This window comes from Dermacentor variabilis, chromosome 7 (genome assembly GCF_050947875.1).
Source record: "Dermacentor variabilis isolate Ectoservices chromosome 7, ASM5094787v1, whole genome shotgun sequence".
In the NCBI taxonomy this organism is placed as follows: Eukaryota; Metazoa; Arthropoda; class Arachnida; order Ixodida; family Ixodidae; genus Dermacentor; species Dermacentor variabilis.
In genome coordinates, this window is record NC_134574.1 from 99,830,764 (window position 1) to 99,846,139 (window position 15,376).

At 45.1% G+C, this 15,376-nt stretch overlaps 1 protein-coding gene and 1 non-coding gene across 5 annotated transcripts in view; both read left to right on the forward strand.

Moving 5' to 3' along the window:
- LOC142587693 (transcriptional adapter 2-beta-like) overlaps nucleotides 1–15,376 on the forward strand; it is a 41,001-nt gene that overhangs the window by 21,849 nt on the left and 3,776 nt on the right. For 3 of the 4 annotated variants that reach the window (XM_075698871.1, XM_075698872.1, XM_075698873.1), the window contains 6 exons: nucleotides 718–965; nucleotides 1,852–1,931; nucleotides 7,811–7,882; nucleotides 9,080–9,144; nucleotides 9,743–9,798; nucleotides 13,176–13,213. In XM_075698871.1, the coding sequence (XP_075554986.1) occupies nucleotides 718–965; nucleotides 1,852–1,931; nucleotides 7,811–7,882; nucleotides 9,080–9,144; nucleotides 9,743–9,798; nucleotides 13,176–13,213 (559 nt within the window). Of the gene's footprint in view, nucleotides 1–717; nucleotides 966–1,851; nucleotides 1,932–7,810; nucleotides 7,883–9,079; nucleotides 9,145–9,726; nucleotides 9,799–13,175; nucleotides 13,214–15,376 lie in introns of all 4 variants that reach the window. The other variant, XR_012829609.1, reaches the window with a different exon arrangement.
- TRNAT-CGU (transfer RNA threonine (anticodon CGU)) lies at nucleotides 8,495–8,567 on the forward strand. The gene has a single exon. It is a non-coding gene; the product is annotated as a tRNA-Thr (tRNA).

Consider the following 15,376-nt stretch of genomic DNA (forward strand, 5'->3'; position numbering starts at 1 on the left):
TGCACGCACAAGCAGCAGCAAGGCTGTACCACCGCTCACCTTTGTCTATTTTTACTTCACCATCGCATATCGTCTTGCACTTTGCCAATGCCAGCAAGGCACTTCTTTTTCTTGAAAGGAATGAGCAAGGGCAGCCATTGGTGATGGGAAATTGAAAACGAGGGGCTGCTTTTTCAAATTAGACCAAGGTGACCATGATAACACATGCACAACGGCATGTGTGCGTTGTGGAAAAAGTGCCGTTTGAGGATAAGTTCTGGCCCATATTTACCTCACAGGCATAGTATAAATTGATTTTTTTTTGCAAATATATTGGTACATGAGGTGAGAAACTTTACAGATTCGTGCAAAGAGATTTAGAGGTTTCAAAAATGTCAATTCTAAAAAGTTGATTGTTTAGCGATATCTAGCCTCCCAAGAATCGTGTTTCCCTTTAAAATGCCTGTGAAACATAAGGTCATGGATTTTTTTTTCTTCGCAGTATGTTTGTGTGTGATGACCCACTCACTGGTGTGTCACTTGTCATACTCATCTGGTGCACTGTGAGTCACTAGGAAGTTGTGCTAAAATGTTTCTCACTGTTCATTTCTAGCAGCTACATTACCTCTGCATATCAGAACAGCCCCTTAGAGGGGAACATCTGATGCAACTTACATCGCAGTAAACATGGTAATTAAAATGAGATCACTTCCCTCTTTTCGGTTTTATGCACTGCAGGAGTATGACAACGAGGCAGAGTCCCTGATCAGCCAGCTGTCGATGGGCGGCCCCGACGAGGACGAGTTGGAGGTGGCCCTGAAGCTGGCTCAGGTGGACATGTACTCGAGGCGGCTACGGGAACGACTGCGCCGCAAAGGGCTAGTGCGGGACTACCGCCTGCTTGAGCAATTTTGCCACACGGGCCGGCCGGCCTCCAAGGCAAGCCCGGTGTCCCGTGGGAAAAAGCCTGCCCGTGAGGCCGACAAGTGAGTGGGATGGGTTGTCATCAGCAGATAGCTTTCGCATGGTCCAAGTGCATTGGCTGCGTACCTGCCAACTCTTGATAATTTTCTGCGACGTTAACGAATTTGGACTGCCTTTACGACTTTACAAACAGTGCACAAGGTTTTACTAAAAACTAGTTGCAAAAGAGTTTCGTCCACTGTTCCTCTAACTTTTCGTTGGAAGTCTTCAGACGGTGAAAAGATGGAAGACGGGCAGTCGCAATGAGCACGTATGTGATGACAACTTCCTGAAGCAGGCAAAATCGGCAACACTGAAGTTGCAGGGGCAGTCACTGTGGTCCAAAAACAATGTGTTGCTTGTCAGTGTGTTTTCTGTGCCAAGCTTATTTCTGCTTGTGCATGGCATCTAAAGCTAAATATTTGTTATTCAAGGGCGTATGTATAGCTGAAAAGGTGTGCAATGCACGTAGACGTGGTATTAAGTTGAGCCCACCGCAAAATGCTATCTCGGTGCGAAATTTTGCAGTCGAGCGAGTCTTTGGTTTAGCTTGAGGAGTCGTGTAACTTGACAGTCCTAATTATGCAGCCCTCAGTATGTAGTGCACACTAAATTGAGCCGGGTAAGAGTCCACCTGGCCGATTTGGCCACTGCTGATTGGCTGGAGCTGTGTCAGCTAGAGGGAGACTGGCTAAGGTTGCCTACTTCCTCTTCGCTTGTACCCCAGTCCAGCCAAACGGCAGCAGCCAAAATGTACATGTATACTACATGTCCCACCCCCCACCCCTCCTTGATACTGTATTGTTGCTTCTTAGCCTCTTAGAGCCAGGGGACGTAGATGGGCGTCTGGCACTGTCACATAGCGCCTCTTGACCTCTGTTGTTGTTGTTTTCTTGTGCTGCTGTGCAGAGAGCTCCAGGAGAAGATGCGCATATTCTGCCAGTTCCAGTCAGCCGCAGAGCACGAGCAGCTCCTGGAGAACCTCGAGAGTGAGTTGGCCTTTGAGCTCATTGCTGGCTCTTGTTGCGCGGTGGAAGCCAATTATACGGAATTACACTAGAGTGAAAGGTGTCGTGCGTTGAACCATCAGGATTCCGGCAACTTTGCTAGTGTAAAGTCTACGGCCTAATCGAACATGGTATCGGATATGTTGAACTCTAGAGCGCGTGCAGTTGCCGCTCATCCTTGAATTTGTTTCTTCATGGTACTCGTGGCAGAGTCTGTGACTTGTTTATCCAGACAGGCATTTCTTTTTCTTTGCGTCAACAACTCACTTAGCATTCATGGTGCCCTTGTGCATGATTGATGCAATTCTTTCTGTCTGCAATAAAGCAAGCCATTTGTGTGGTAAGGGACTTGGTAAATGTTCAGTTTTATTCAGTAAGAAACCATAGGCAAAAACGCTTATTTAAATACAATGTATGTAAAGAAGATTTTTTAATATTTTGTTCTAAAATATTCTTAAATGATATTTAAGTGTGGGGCCAACTGTATTCTTTCCTTAAAGAGGGGGGTAGGGAGGATTGTGCAAGACTGTAGTAGAGAAGTCATACTAGCTCTGGACAGCAACAGTACTGCAACAGTAAATAGTATGGTGCTTTCTTTCAAAAGTTGCTGCACCACTTTTCTGATGCTTTTTCTTGTGCGTTTAATCCTTGTAAATAAGCTCGCAGTTCAAAAGTAGTTAGATTTATTATGCATGAGACAGAAGATATTAATACACTAAATGTAATAAACATTATAATGCATGCTGTGGTTTGTTAAAAGGGCACTGTCGCAAAATTTTAAACATAGAGTGTTTGTACAGTCAAATCTTCGTATGACGAAGTTGTCCTTGCAGTGGGAAACTTTGTTAAATCGCGAATTTTGCTCATTCGAGGTTTCAAAGTTTCAGCAGTAAAAGCACTCGGCATTCCTGCTGGGCAGTATCTTGTCAGCAAGCACTTATAATCAAATTTGCGAGAAGGACGGGACATAACAGCACGGTCATGAGCGCCAGCACGTGCGGTGCAGATCGTGTAGAGAGCAGTGCAACGACGTGTCTCACGATGTCCAAGATTTGTGTTCGTTGCGTCATGCAGCGCCATAAATCTAGGACACCGTGGCTGACCCGCTTAATACCCGCAGCCGGCACCCACAAGTTGCATGGCATGTGCACTTTGATGGCGTTTTTGCTGCTCCAACATTTCATTTGGAAGAATGCTTGAAATAACTTTTGCTTAGATGACATTTTTGTACTTTTCTTGCCAGATTTGCGAGCCATAGAGGCTCCAAGTATATGCTTGAAATGCCGAAAGCTTCATTAAATCGCAACCGTGTTACGAAATTACTTTGTTAAATCGTGAAAAGAAATGCACGGTTTTCAATGGAACTAAGGTCGGGAAATGAAAATTCGTTACATCACGAAGTTTGTTCAATCGAGGTTCGTTACATTAAGGTTTTACTGTATTTAAATTTTCTGCCAGAGTACTATCTCTGACATAGTATTAATGGCAAACATTGCCTCGAGCATATTTCAATATGATTTCAATGTTGGTAGGAGCATGCTGCTTCAAACTGCAGCACCTTCCATCGTCAATACGATGCATTCTGTTGCTTCTTGGGCTCACTGTGACATTTTGCGGCTCCGCAAGTATCATCCACATCACAGATTGCGATGCCCGGCATGGTGCATGGCGGGATAGACACTGCCTCCTCGCTGAACTGTCGGACTGCTTGCCTGCTTGTGTCGTACTCCTTGCTCTCTAGTGTGCGCCCGCAGTAATCTGAATGCACCGTCATGACGGGGCATCAGTGCCTTGATATACCACCTCCAGTGCATATATATTCAGATATACATGCACAAATGTTGGGTGCGCTGTGATGCCATCTATATCTTTGGCAATTAGCACATTAAAGCATTGCGCTTTGCGGCAGCAGACAGATTCGTGTGCCCATTGGATGGCAGTGGCACCTGCGGAAATCGGGGCATCGATGTTTTGCTGAACACACCTGCATGGGCTGCCTGTGCTTCTTTCTGTAGGGTAGGGGCACATATCAGCTGGCTTTACGTGCTTACCGTTTCAACGCTGGCCCAACATGGAAGTACGACCACGGAGTAATGTTGCAGATTTTTTCCATATTTCCATAAAGGCGTATTTACTCGAATCTGGGCCGACCTCGATTCTAAGCCAACCCCCGAGTGTCCAAAGCCAGAAGAAATAAAAGAAAATTTACCTCGAATGTAAGCCGAACAAAAAACTGAGGACAGCGTTCATAAAATGAAAGCAGTATTTATTTAATGTGAACATGCCGAGCTCACTCTACATAATGCCATTACGATAATGCCCCACCGCACGTCGACACTTGGCCACCATACTGATACGACACAGGTCGAAATGGTGACATCACTCGTGTACTTCGGTTGGCTACTGGCGCGAGTAGTAGTGGCTACAATACAGACTTTTCTAGATGACGCTAGCTATGCACCATATGTATCATTTTCATTTACCAACTGGCACGTATTTTAAAAATCCTTGATTCTAAGCCGACCCTAGAGTTTGGTATATGACTATTTGAAAATAAACTGTCGGCATAGATTCGAGTAAGTACGGTGTTTGCCATGAGTAGGAGAACCAAAGAGAAACAAAAATTACAACGCGAGTGGTACTAGCCACAAGGGTTTCTTTTAGGAATGTGCTGATATTCAAAACTTTCATATAGCAAATTAAATAGTGTCCTATTTGATTCAGTTTTCAAATTGAATAGTCAATATTCATAAATGCGAATATTCTTTGATACTTCTACAATATTTATGAACGTCAACTGCACCCAAATAAAAAAAAATTGGATTAAAGGTACAGTAAATTTTCGCCCCTATGGGCATTGTATAGACATTAAACATGAGAACTTGCAGAGTGGTGCAGGCAATGTCATTTAGGTAGCCATACTTTGGAGGCTGTATAGTGGTCATTCGCACTGTCTGAAGAGCTCTCTGCGTGCGAAGAAAGTACTTGTCTGCTCCTAATTGCTCCCTTTCTGCTTTTAATAAACAACGCTTCACAATCTAGTGCTATGTAGTGACAGAAACTTGCTAATTTTAAGGGTACTGGGGTGTGAATGTAGTCTTACATTAGTTAGGATAATGGCTGTTCATTATTTCAAAACTATTCAAAAAGTATTCGATATTCGATTCGATTGGCTTATGTGGCAGTGTTTGATTTCTATTTGGTTCGGTCTCAAAAATCATTATAACACGTCCCTAGTTTCCTTGCATGTGTAGTGTGTGAGAAAGAAAAGACAAGTCTTGAGGCTAATAAGACATTCCAGGTGAAACGTGTTTAATGGCTTACCATTGAGCATGGCCAAAGTGCACGTTTTTTATGTCCGCCTTCATCACTCCTTACAGCGCTGTCAGTTTCTGGCCCGCTCCTCTACAGGGGGTCAAACTAAAGTGGTTAACTACATCCACAATGGCTGCGATTTCGACTTGGGACAAAATTCAGCCTCTTTTGATGGTGAGGACGACTATGATGGTGACGGCATAGTGTAACATGTTCGTAACTATCCAACGAATTCGGCACCTGGCGATTCCACGGGGGCACTAGTCAACATCATTGGTTAGTGAGCACACGTGATCGCATGTCTGATCAGTCGCGAACACCGCAATGCGGTGCTGAGCCAGCTACTGTCTTTGGCAAGTGAAGCCCGATATTATTATTGTTTAGGATGATATTGATTATTCGTCATGTCTGAGTATCTAGTTTCATTTCGTAATTATTAGACACAGATCAACTTATAGAAGTGAGGGGGGAAAAAAATTTTGCCGTTCATGCTTTTTTGAGTGGGCTTGGCTGTGGTGCTTGTTTTGTACTGTGTTCTGGCTAGTCAGCAGAGTGCGCTGTTCACCGCATTTGTCGGGGTGGTGACTGGGCTTAGTTTGCTGAGCAGGCAATGCCAGGAGGAGAAGCCTCGCTCTCCGGCATGATGACCTAGCAAATGGTCCACGTATGGGCTCCTGTATGTAGGAGTACCTGTACTGGGGACCAGCCCAAACCTAACCTAACCTAGCCTAATACCCCTGTCAAGCGGGCAAGTTAAGTGCACTTACGGGGAGTGCACTTTGTGAGCGTGAGTGACACTTTAGGCTACACGGTGCTAAACGGGAAACCAGTGCACTTGCACTAAAAGAAATGTCGACAGACTAAAATAATGTTTTTTGAAGATGCAGAATAAAATCATAAAAAAAAACTTCTGAAAAGTAATTGCTTTAGTTGTATAGTAAATAAAAAACAATCTTAATCTATATTTACTCGACGAAAACAAAAATATTTTTATCATTAGAGTACTACAAGTGAAGGCCAACCAAGACGAATGCTTAGCCACTCCAGAACAAGATGGTGGCGGGCGATGAGGTGGCATGTGATCTCGCTAGAACAGAATATCAGCAAGTTCTGTTCCGATTATTTTGTTAAAAGCTGTTCAACAGCTAGAATGAACTTGTGTGTCCTTTGCGTTTAAAGAGGAAATGAACCGAGACTTCAGACGGGACGCAAGACAAAGAAGTCTGAAGTTGCGGTTCTTTTCCTCTTTAAACATGTCGGACCAACTGGCCCAAAGTTCCCCCCTCTTGATTCTGTGTCCTTTTTCTATGCATTACATTTCGTTTCGTTGAAACCACTGGCAGTGAGGCTATGCACTCGACCAGCAAAGTGCGTTCCGTGAGTGTGCTCCGCTTCCGACGTTTAGATTTGGGGAAGTGCACTTAAAACCGAGTGCACTCTCCGAAAGTGCTTTTGACAGGAGTATAATACCAGCGTGTTTGAAGAGAAAAGAAATTATGATGCCTGTGACCTGAAAGGTATAAGCAGAGGCGAAAATTACAGCCATATTTAAAGGAAAAAGAGGCAAAACTTGACGTGTTGTCAACCGCAGAACTCGGTTGCGAGCTCGATGCTCTTGCACAACACCACAGAACACAAATGGCAAATAGGCTATGATGAGGACTTATTACAAGGGCGGTGGTCTGGTCCACAGTATGAAGTCAGGGGCTTACTTTGTGGGCTGGTCCACAAAGTAGTCACTGTGTATGCTTACGGTGTCTGCCCGGTGATTTTAACATAGATCGGAGCCAGTGACCCCTGCCGCAGCGTCGTGTTGCCAGGCATCTTGGCCATGTTGTCGTCAGAGTATGGACAACTTTTGGTGTGTGCTGCCACTGCTCCTTTGCTTCTGCATCACACGTGGGGAAAGACGGTTGGCCTGACCCCGCCGGTGTTCCGTGAATTGCAATCAACTTCTTTCGAAAGTGGCGTCCTCTAAGTGACCCTTCTCACTGGTGTTTGGTGTCACTGTTCAGTCATTGAAGAAAAATGCTCGAGGCTATGCTCCCAAGTCACTCAAGTAGTCTTGTCAAGCATTGTTGGGTGGCTGCAAACACAAACTGTCCCACTGCTGTAGTTGCTGTAACAGCAGAGTCTGTTGCTGCTGGCCAGTGTTCATTGCCACCCATTGTTACTTGGGTCCACTCTCGTCAGTGTGCACTTGTGTGCTTTCGTTGGTATTATGATGCCTCATCGTGTGTTTGTTTGCACCGGTGCTGTTAAGTAAGCGAGGTTTCATTCGAGAATGCTTCCCGTTTGCATGGCTGTGTGATGTGTGTTTGACTGCACGCTTGAAGGGATAGGTTTTGAAAGCAAACCTTTGCCAATCATAGTCTTCCTACAGCCTGGGCAAGTGCAGTGTTGAGCAGCAGTCTTCCTACAGCCTGGGCAAGTGCAGTGTTGAGCAGCGGTGCGCTGCTTCAGCTCGTTACACGGCACACAATTCTTTTGGGCCTTAGCATTGCCTCTGGATGGCAGCTATATTGTGCTTGCAATGTCTGTTTCAGGGGAAAAAGAGCTCAAAGCCAGAATCAAGGAGCTGCTGAGGTATCGGCGGAATGGCATCACCAAGCTGGACGGTAAGCACTACACTGGGGGAGTGATATTTAAAGTGATATACAGTTAAACCTTCACATAATGAACTTCAATATAACAATATTCTCAATATAACCAAGTATTTAACTTTCCATAACCTCTTGTCCATAGAACACTGTGTAATTGGAACCTCAATATAACGAAGTGTGTACGCGATTTCGATTTAACGAAATTTAGCTTCTGCTACAAAGGAATGCCGAGACAATAAATGGAAACTTGCGCAGACGCAGATCGTCAAATGAATGAACTACAAGCGGCTGCTTGCAAATGCACCTCTCAAATCGCATGTAGCGCAACAAGAGCAACCACCGAAGTCGAAGCTGCACCATGTTCCATATAAAGTCCAGTTGCGACGAGATCCTATTGCGTCCCGCGTTGTTTGTGCTTTAGGTGGGAGTGAAAGTGTGCGAGGGTGAGAAATAAAGATGGTGGCTTCTAGAGTGATGGCCTTCCTGTGCAAGCAAAGGGAAAGAGGGGGGGGGTCGAGCGAGCAGAACAGCGGGGTGGGGCTTGTGAGTGGTGATGCTGGCTAACACTCCCGAGGTTAGTTCTAGTAGTAACACATAAATACCCAAGAAAGTGGATGGGGAAACGGCGCCGTGGTAGCTCAGTTGGTTAGAGCATTGCACCCGTAATGCGAAGACGTGGGATCATTCCCCAGCTGCGGCAAGTTGTTTCTTGATCCACTTTCATTGCCATTAATTTATCATTTCTTTAATTCAGTTAGTAAGTACAAGTAATTTCCCCTATGTTGTCCTTGGTGTCTTTGTTTGTTGGCTTCTCATGATATGATTAATGAAAATCGAGCCCCTCGGTTAACCCCCTTTCTTCTTGTTCATAATCAGATAGCGTTTTTGGCATGTGAAACCCCAGGATTTAATTTTTGCCATTATAAATTTTCATAGCTCTAAAGAAAACTTTCAAGTTTTCCCTCAAACGGGTCTGTCCACACGGGTCTGAAACGGGTCTGACAGACCCTCAAAAGGGTCTGTCAAGTTTCGGCTCTGTTTTGGAGGAGTGATCTATCGAAGTTGCACCCATTTGCGAGCAGTTTCTTCTACAAACACTTAGTTGCACTGGCTCTGTTGTCTGTGGTGATTTATGTCTGTGGGGGTTGCAGCTTGGAGGCAAGAACAAAGCTCCCTGACTTACGGCCTGTGCTCGTTTCTTTTCTTTTTCAGAATGCTCAGAATTCGACGTTGCGAGGCATCGCCGGGAAAAACGCAAGGAAGCGAAAAAGAAGTCTGTAAGTGTCACCTCTCATCCGTTGCTCGCAGATGGGCTGCATGTGGCAGAGCACTGGTGCCTCCGAACTGCAAATGGGAGTCGTTCACTGTGGGCTACAGTTTTCACTTGGAAGATCTCCCTAGGGCAGGCCAAAATTGAGCGTTTTCGTTGGGAGATGACTTTTCTAATATGCATTCACTGACCCCTAGCACTACCAAGACAGACCATGGGCGTCGCCACTTGGGTCAGGCATGTTCATGCCAAACGGTCAAGTTCAAGTTATCCAGTCAGAGTCGATTTCAGGATTGAAATGACGACAGTTTTGGCTTGTAGAAATGTGTGAGTGCTGACCAGAGTCCGTTGGTCGGGATCAAATTAACCACAAAATTGAATTAACCAGAATTGAATCAGTGAACGACAACGCAACATTGCGTAGTTTTGGTGGTACCTTTTGGTTTCTGTTGCCCTCGGTGTGAGAAGATCACCAGCTGCATCATTGCCTTGGCATGAGTTTGTTTCCTACACTTGCTGGGTTGCTTGACTTGCCTGTGCGTGTGCCGTGAAACTAGTCAAAGGAAGAGGGGCGCTCATGCCGAATCAGTTTGCTCTCAACGCAGGCACCCGCCAGCTCCGTTCACAAAAAGCCCATCTCAACGGCATCAAAAAAATACGAGTGAGTATTGTTCCCTCTTCACCCATGCTGCCCGTAGGGCATTGTCCGTAGTTCGTTTGGGCAATGCATGCTGCTTTCCACGGGCAGTGCCCACCACTGCCCGTCTGTTATCAGTTAAGCTATATTTATACATTTTGGCATTCGCTTGCGTCCCCTGTTGGTAAATCTTGGGACGAATAATGGCAAACACCATGCGTGTGATGTTAATCTCCTTCTCCCACGCACACCATTTGATCGCCGGGATGGTACTGCGGCATGGTGACAAATGACCTGCTTGCCCTTGTGAAACTTCCTGGTCACAGATCTCTTGTGGCAGGCCTGATCGTCGTTCAAATTGGGATTTCTGCCAGACTACGTTATGCCAAATTAGACTTCTGCCACCGTAGAACACAAGCCTGGGATCTAATGTTTCGGTTTTAGTCATGCTTTTAGTCAGCCTTAGTGGGAAAATGGTGGTCATAAAAAGTAGGCAAAAATGCAAACTAGAGAGAGAGAGAACTATATTGAAATAAAGACTGCTTGGTTACTGTGGGTGGAGCCCCTCTTCCAGGGCCCCTCAGGCTATTGGAACTCGGCGGGCCTGGTCGAGGGTCGCCAATTGGCTTCCCGAGTCCCATTCGGAGAGTCGCAAATGACAAACTGCACTTGTGGCAACAATGATCACGATGCAACTTGTGCAGATTGAGTGTGAAAAATTCATTAACCCATTGTTCACCATCCATACTAATTGGTATTGGCTCTCTAGGGCCTGTGGCGATACTGCAAATGTCTGCAGTAGATTATTTGGCAGCTGTTTAGTCCTTGGACATTGAGAAATGACCGATGACGGCAATTAAACCAACCTAGGCTTTGCGTAGGCTTCTTCTAATTTTTTTTTCCAGACAGAAAAGAAAGTCCGTTAAAAAATAATAATGCTGTGACAATGTGTCCACCAAGGATAGCAGCAGTCGTGCGAAGCCCGTAAATAAATTTGGAATGAGCCACTGCACTCTTTTTCTAACCGTCAGCTCATCTGCCACTCATCTTGAGTCCTTATCAAACAAGAAGCCCTGGTTCACACGTGTAAAATGCCCAAAGTACAAGATGACGTAGTTTATGTATTAGACCACTGATGAAGGAGGTGTGAGAATGTGTTGTCATGTGGTAATCGGTAGAATCTCGTTTATAAGTTTTTGGGAAGGACGTAACTAACCCGGAAAAACGTACAATCTGAAATGAATAGAAATTGATATGGCTGTAGTTGACGTCTACGTAATGCAAAGCATTACGCGAATCGTTGCAGCATGAGACGTGACCCGAGATGCCCGTTGTCGTTTTTCGCGGCTCCGGCAAGCGTACGTCTGCGCTCCTCAAATTTGTACTGGGTCGGCAGCTTCATTGGGCAGGGCATTTTGGCAGGGTGTCTCGACAGGGTTGCTCGACAAGGATTGTTGCGGCATGAGCCACGCTTCGAGCTGGTGGGCGACGCCACAATACAATGCCGCCAGAGCAAAACACGACGCTCGAGCGCTGCCTGTAGCAGGCAGGGACCAGTGGTGCGTTTGGGTTATCGCTTATTAAAAGCGTGCAGAACGTTTCCAATGACACTGCGCCACAGGCACCGTGAAACAAATAGGTGAACGTGCTCATCACAGTAGAGTTGCCGGAGATAGCTGGGAATGTGATGCACGTCGACCCGCAAGCAGGATTTGCTGGTACCGGAAGGGGAAACCGAGAGCGCGTGACGGTATTCACACGACACGGGCGGACGAGTACTGCGGGAAAGCTGCGGCGGCAGGTGCCTACTGCTCTCGATAGTGCCTGTGTTGTGCCTTTTCTTGTTCGCATACGACCTAGCGGCTTGAAAACGTATCATACGATAACAGTTTGGCAATGCACTATGTATTAACCGATAAAAAGGCGGCATTATTTTTAGTTTTTCTTTGTGTGTGTGTTCTCGATAGTGAACATTGGCGCTGGGAAGCCATACGAAAGGGATTGTATCGCCGAGGTTCTACTTCAGTTTAATTTTCGCGCACATTGCTGATAACGGCTTTAAAGTGCCGTTATCAGCAATTTCTCGACCTCCTCCACAACCTTTGCAACCTCATTGAATAAGTAAGTTAACAAATATCAGTTCATGAAACAACAGTTATTTGGGCACAAAGAGGGGGAAAAAATGTGCCAAGCATAAACAAAGCCCATGAACATACAGCGGGTGCCATCCGCATAAAGCACTCCATTAAGTTTATTTCTTGGTCACCTTTATTTGTCACAGTGAGTATCCAACTCCGCATTTTCTTAATCCTCAATCTGCCTGTACTATTTCACTCGCATTAAACTTTGCCCAGCTGCTCCAAAGCGCATATCGTCTGCTACAAAATTTGGCGGATGCTTAAGCTTCGCCTGTTAAAGTGGAACGCGATAGCATTCAAAGATCCCCGACAGCTTCTCATGCTTTCTGGCAATGAAAGCTGTGCGCGAAGGCCAGCGTTTTCACAGAAACGTGGCCTCTTCTGTAGGCCGATCCCAGAGATAGTGCATCCCAGAGATAGCGCCAAAATATTTACATCATTTTGAGGTTTCTGTTATTGTTTCGCACTTTTAATATTTCAGTCTGAGAAGATTTACCATAAAAGGCATGCGCTTTCAGTGTTTTGTTTCATGACATTTGTTTGTGGGCTATCATTCTCAAAATTCCGAGGAATAGCTTCGTCAAGAATGTAAGACAAGGTGTGAGCAAAGTTAGTGATAGAGCGGTGTGGCAACATAACCCGCATATACCGCACGTCACATAGCAAGGCTTGGCATATACATATACCTAAATATATACAGCAATTTTCACTCACAGGATGCGGGCGCTGGGGGCCAGCATCCTGTGGCCGCTTTCACCCCTTCCTGCACCCAAGAAATTGAGACCCAAGGGGGAAAAAAAAAGCTATGCATTTCTTCAGAATATTAAAGTATATCTGTGTTCGTGATGAAGTTCAACTTTAGTTTCACCTGTGCACTTAGTGGCGGTGGACTGCATGACTTTAGATTCTCATGTCTCCATGGAATGAGCTTGTGATGTGTGCAATAATAAGTGAGTAATGCCGAGGCACTTCTGGTGCCGACAACAATTCGTAGTAAACTGTGCTTGCTGCCATCGGCGGTTATCTCTCTTCCTCTTCGTCCTATAATGTTTTCAGCGCATGTTATGTGTGTTAGCGTAATGATGAAAAAACGCCCTTTGATGGCCGCATTGGCAGGTGCCGTGGCGACGTGCGCGTTACTCGTGTACATGCAGCAGATGTCATGCTTTAGCCTTCTTCAGTGGCAGTCTTGTCTTGGGCATAAGCCAATTTTCTTCTACTCCTCACCTCGCACTGATGGACTGTTTTCAATCCCCTCCGCAGAGAAAAAGGAGGCGTCGACACTATGCTAAGCGAACAAGGTATGTAGCCATTTTACTTTTCCCGCTTTTGGGCAGTTTGGCTGTGAAAGAAGGTGCGCTGGGGTGGGGCTATGCAACTGTCTCGGCCCTGCCTATGTAGCATACCATCAACCGTCGGGAGCGAGCGGGGCTCTTGTTTCCAGAACATGGCTGTCTCATAATGGGGGTCAGGCGGGGATTTCAGAAGCCTTGGAAGTTTGCGCTACAGTTGAACAGTTGGTCGAACCTTGTCACAACCAAGCTGCACCCAATATGAATAAACTTTCGTCATATCTGATATGGCTATAAGCATACATAACGTAGGAGCAAAAAAAAAATTACGTAAATTTGACATAAACTTCATGAGATCTAATAATTTGTTCTATCCGTGATTGTTGTACCAAGGTTCAACTCGGAGAACCATTGTTGTGAAATTTTTTTTTAATGGTGCAGATTGCTTGTCAAAATCTTGATGGCCTTCGTGCAGTGAGGGTGCAACTGTTCCTAAGCGCGTGATGCATGCAACCAATAATGGTTAGGGGTGTGCAAATAGTGATTTTTTAGTCCGAATCGAATACAAATCGAATAGTGCTAGAAGCAAATTGAAACGAATATCAAATATTTTTCCAGTAGTTTTCAAATGATGAATAGCTGTTATCACCACTGATATAGAATGTTCACATCCCAGTATTCTTAAGGTCAGCAAGTTTCTGTCATTACAGAGTACGTTATGAAGCATTGTTTATTAAAAGCGCAAATGGAGCATTAGAAGCAAACAAGTAGTTTCTTCGCATGCACAGGGCTCCTCGAAGAGCGCAAATGATCGCTGTGCAGCCAGTAAAAATATGGCTACGTAAGTGATGCAGCCTGCTCCACCATGCAAGTTGTTGTGTATTATGTTTTTACTATGACCACCGGGGGTTAACATTTGCCGTACTTTTGGTACAATTATTTTGCCACATATGACGTTTTGAATTATTGTAAAAGTCTTCGAAATATATTCGCATTTACGAATAGTGACTATTCGATTCGAAGACCGAATAGATTAGGACGCTGCTTGTTTCGTTATTCAAAAGTTTTGTCTATTCGCACACCCCTAATAATAATGATTGAAAGAAATTATGCTGCTTTGTGAAATGGTCCCTTTGCATCAACGTAGAGCATCCAGTCCATTCCATGGCAAGAATTTAATGTTGCCAGAGCACTCAGATCTGACTGCAGTTTGCGAAAAAAATAATGCACAATTGCAAGAGGATGCGAATGAAGCCAACATTAATTCTGCGAACTGTGGGGATACGCCCTCACCGAACATTCTGCACGAATAATAACAGTATGAGTTTTTGCTTCTTAGCACAGACTTCCAGAACTGATTGTTACGACATAGCGCATGAAAAGGATTTATTCGCGGGAGTCAGCCAGTGATCTTTCTTCCTTTGCAGAGGCGCCGTGACACGGTTCCCGCATTCAGTGAGCGCTTGCATGCCAACTGCATCGTGCGCAGTCGCGAAACATGACGTGACGCCAAAGGCGTCGAGTAGATGTCCTACTGCTGGGCATCTGCAAAAACCTGTTGAATGCAGTTATGGCATTCAACAGGTTTGATACAATGACCGTACGAACAGCTCTAGTGAACGATTCATTATGCTGTGGTAGTTGTCCTGACTGTATCGCAATACACAACCTGAGACGGTAGATGGGTTGGCGTTGTGTGAGTGCGTTGTCGTAGCATAAATTGGTCTCTGGGCTTGCGTTGTTGGGCTTGCGTTTGAGCTTTCTACAGAGTTCTTATTTTATTACAGACATGAGCCTGTGTTGTGTGTCCATGTTGTTCCTTGAACATTCAGAGAAAGTATTTCCAACATTAAATTGGCACCTCTGTGTCTCGCCTCGCTGCATTTTGAAGCTAGTAATAGGAACAAAATAACCTCACTTTATATTTGTGATAGTTCGCTATTGAAGACTCCTAGGCTCCCACTTGATATCTCTCAATTTTGTTTCATTCATCATACACACAAAGGGCACGGCTATGACAGGACCATTTTATTGTGGTTTAGGGGCATTTTTTGTCTAGGGGTAGTAAAATAAACTCGTGTAAAGGCCACACTTTTTTTTTCTCCCCAATTCTGACGAGCTGCTGCCCTTACGTGGGACTGAACCTTTCGGTCAAAATGGTGCCAGCGCAGC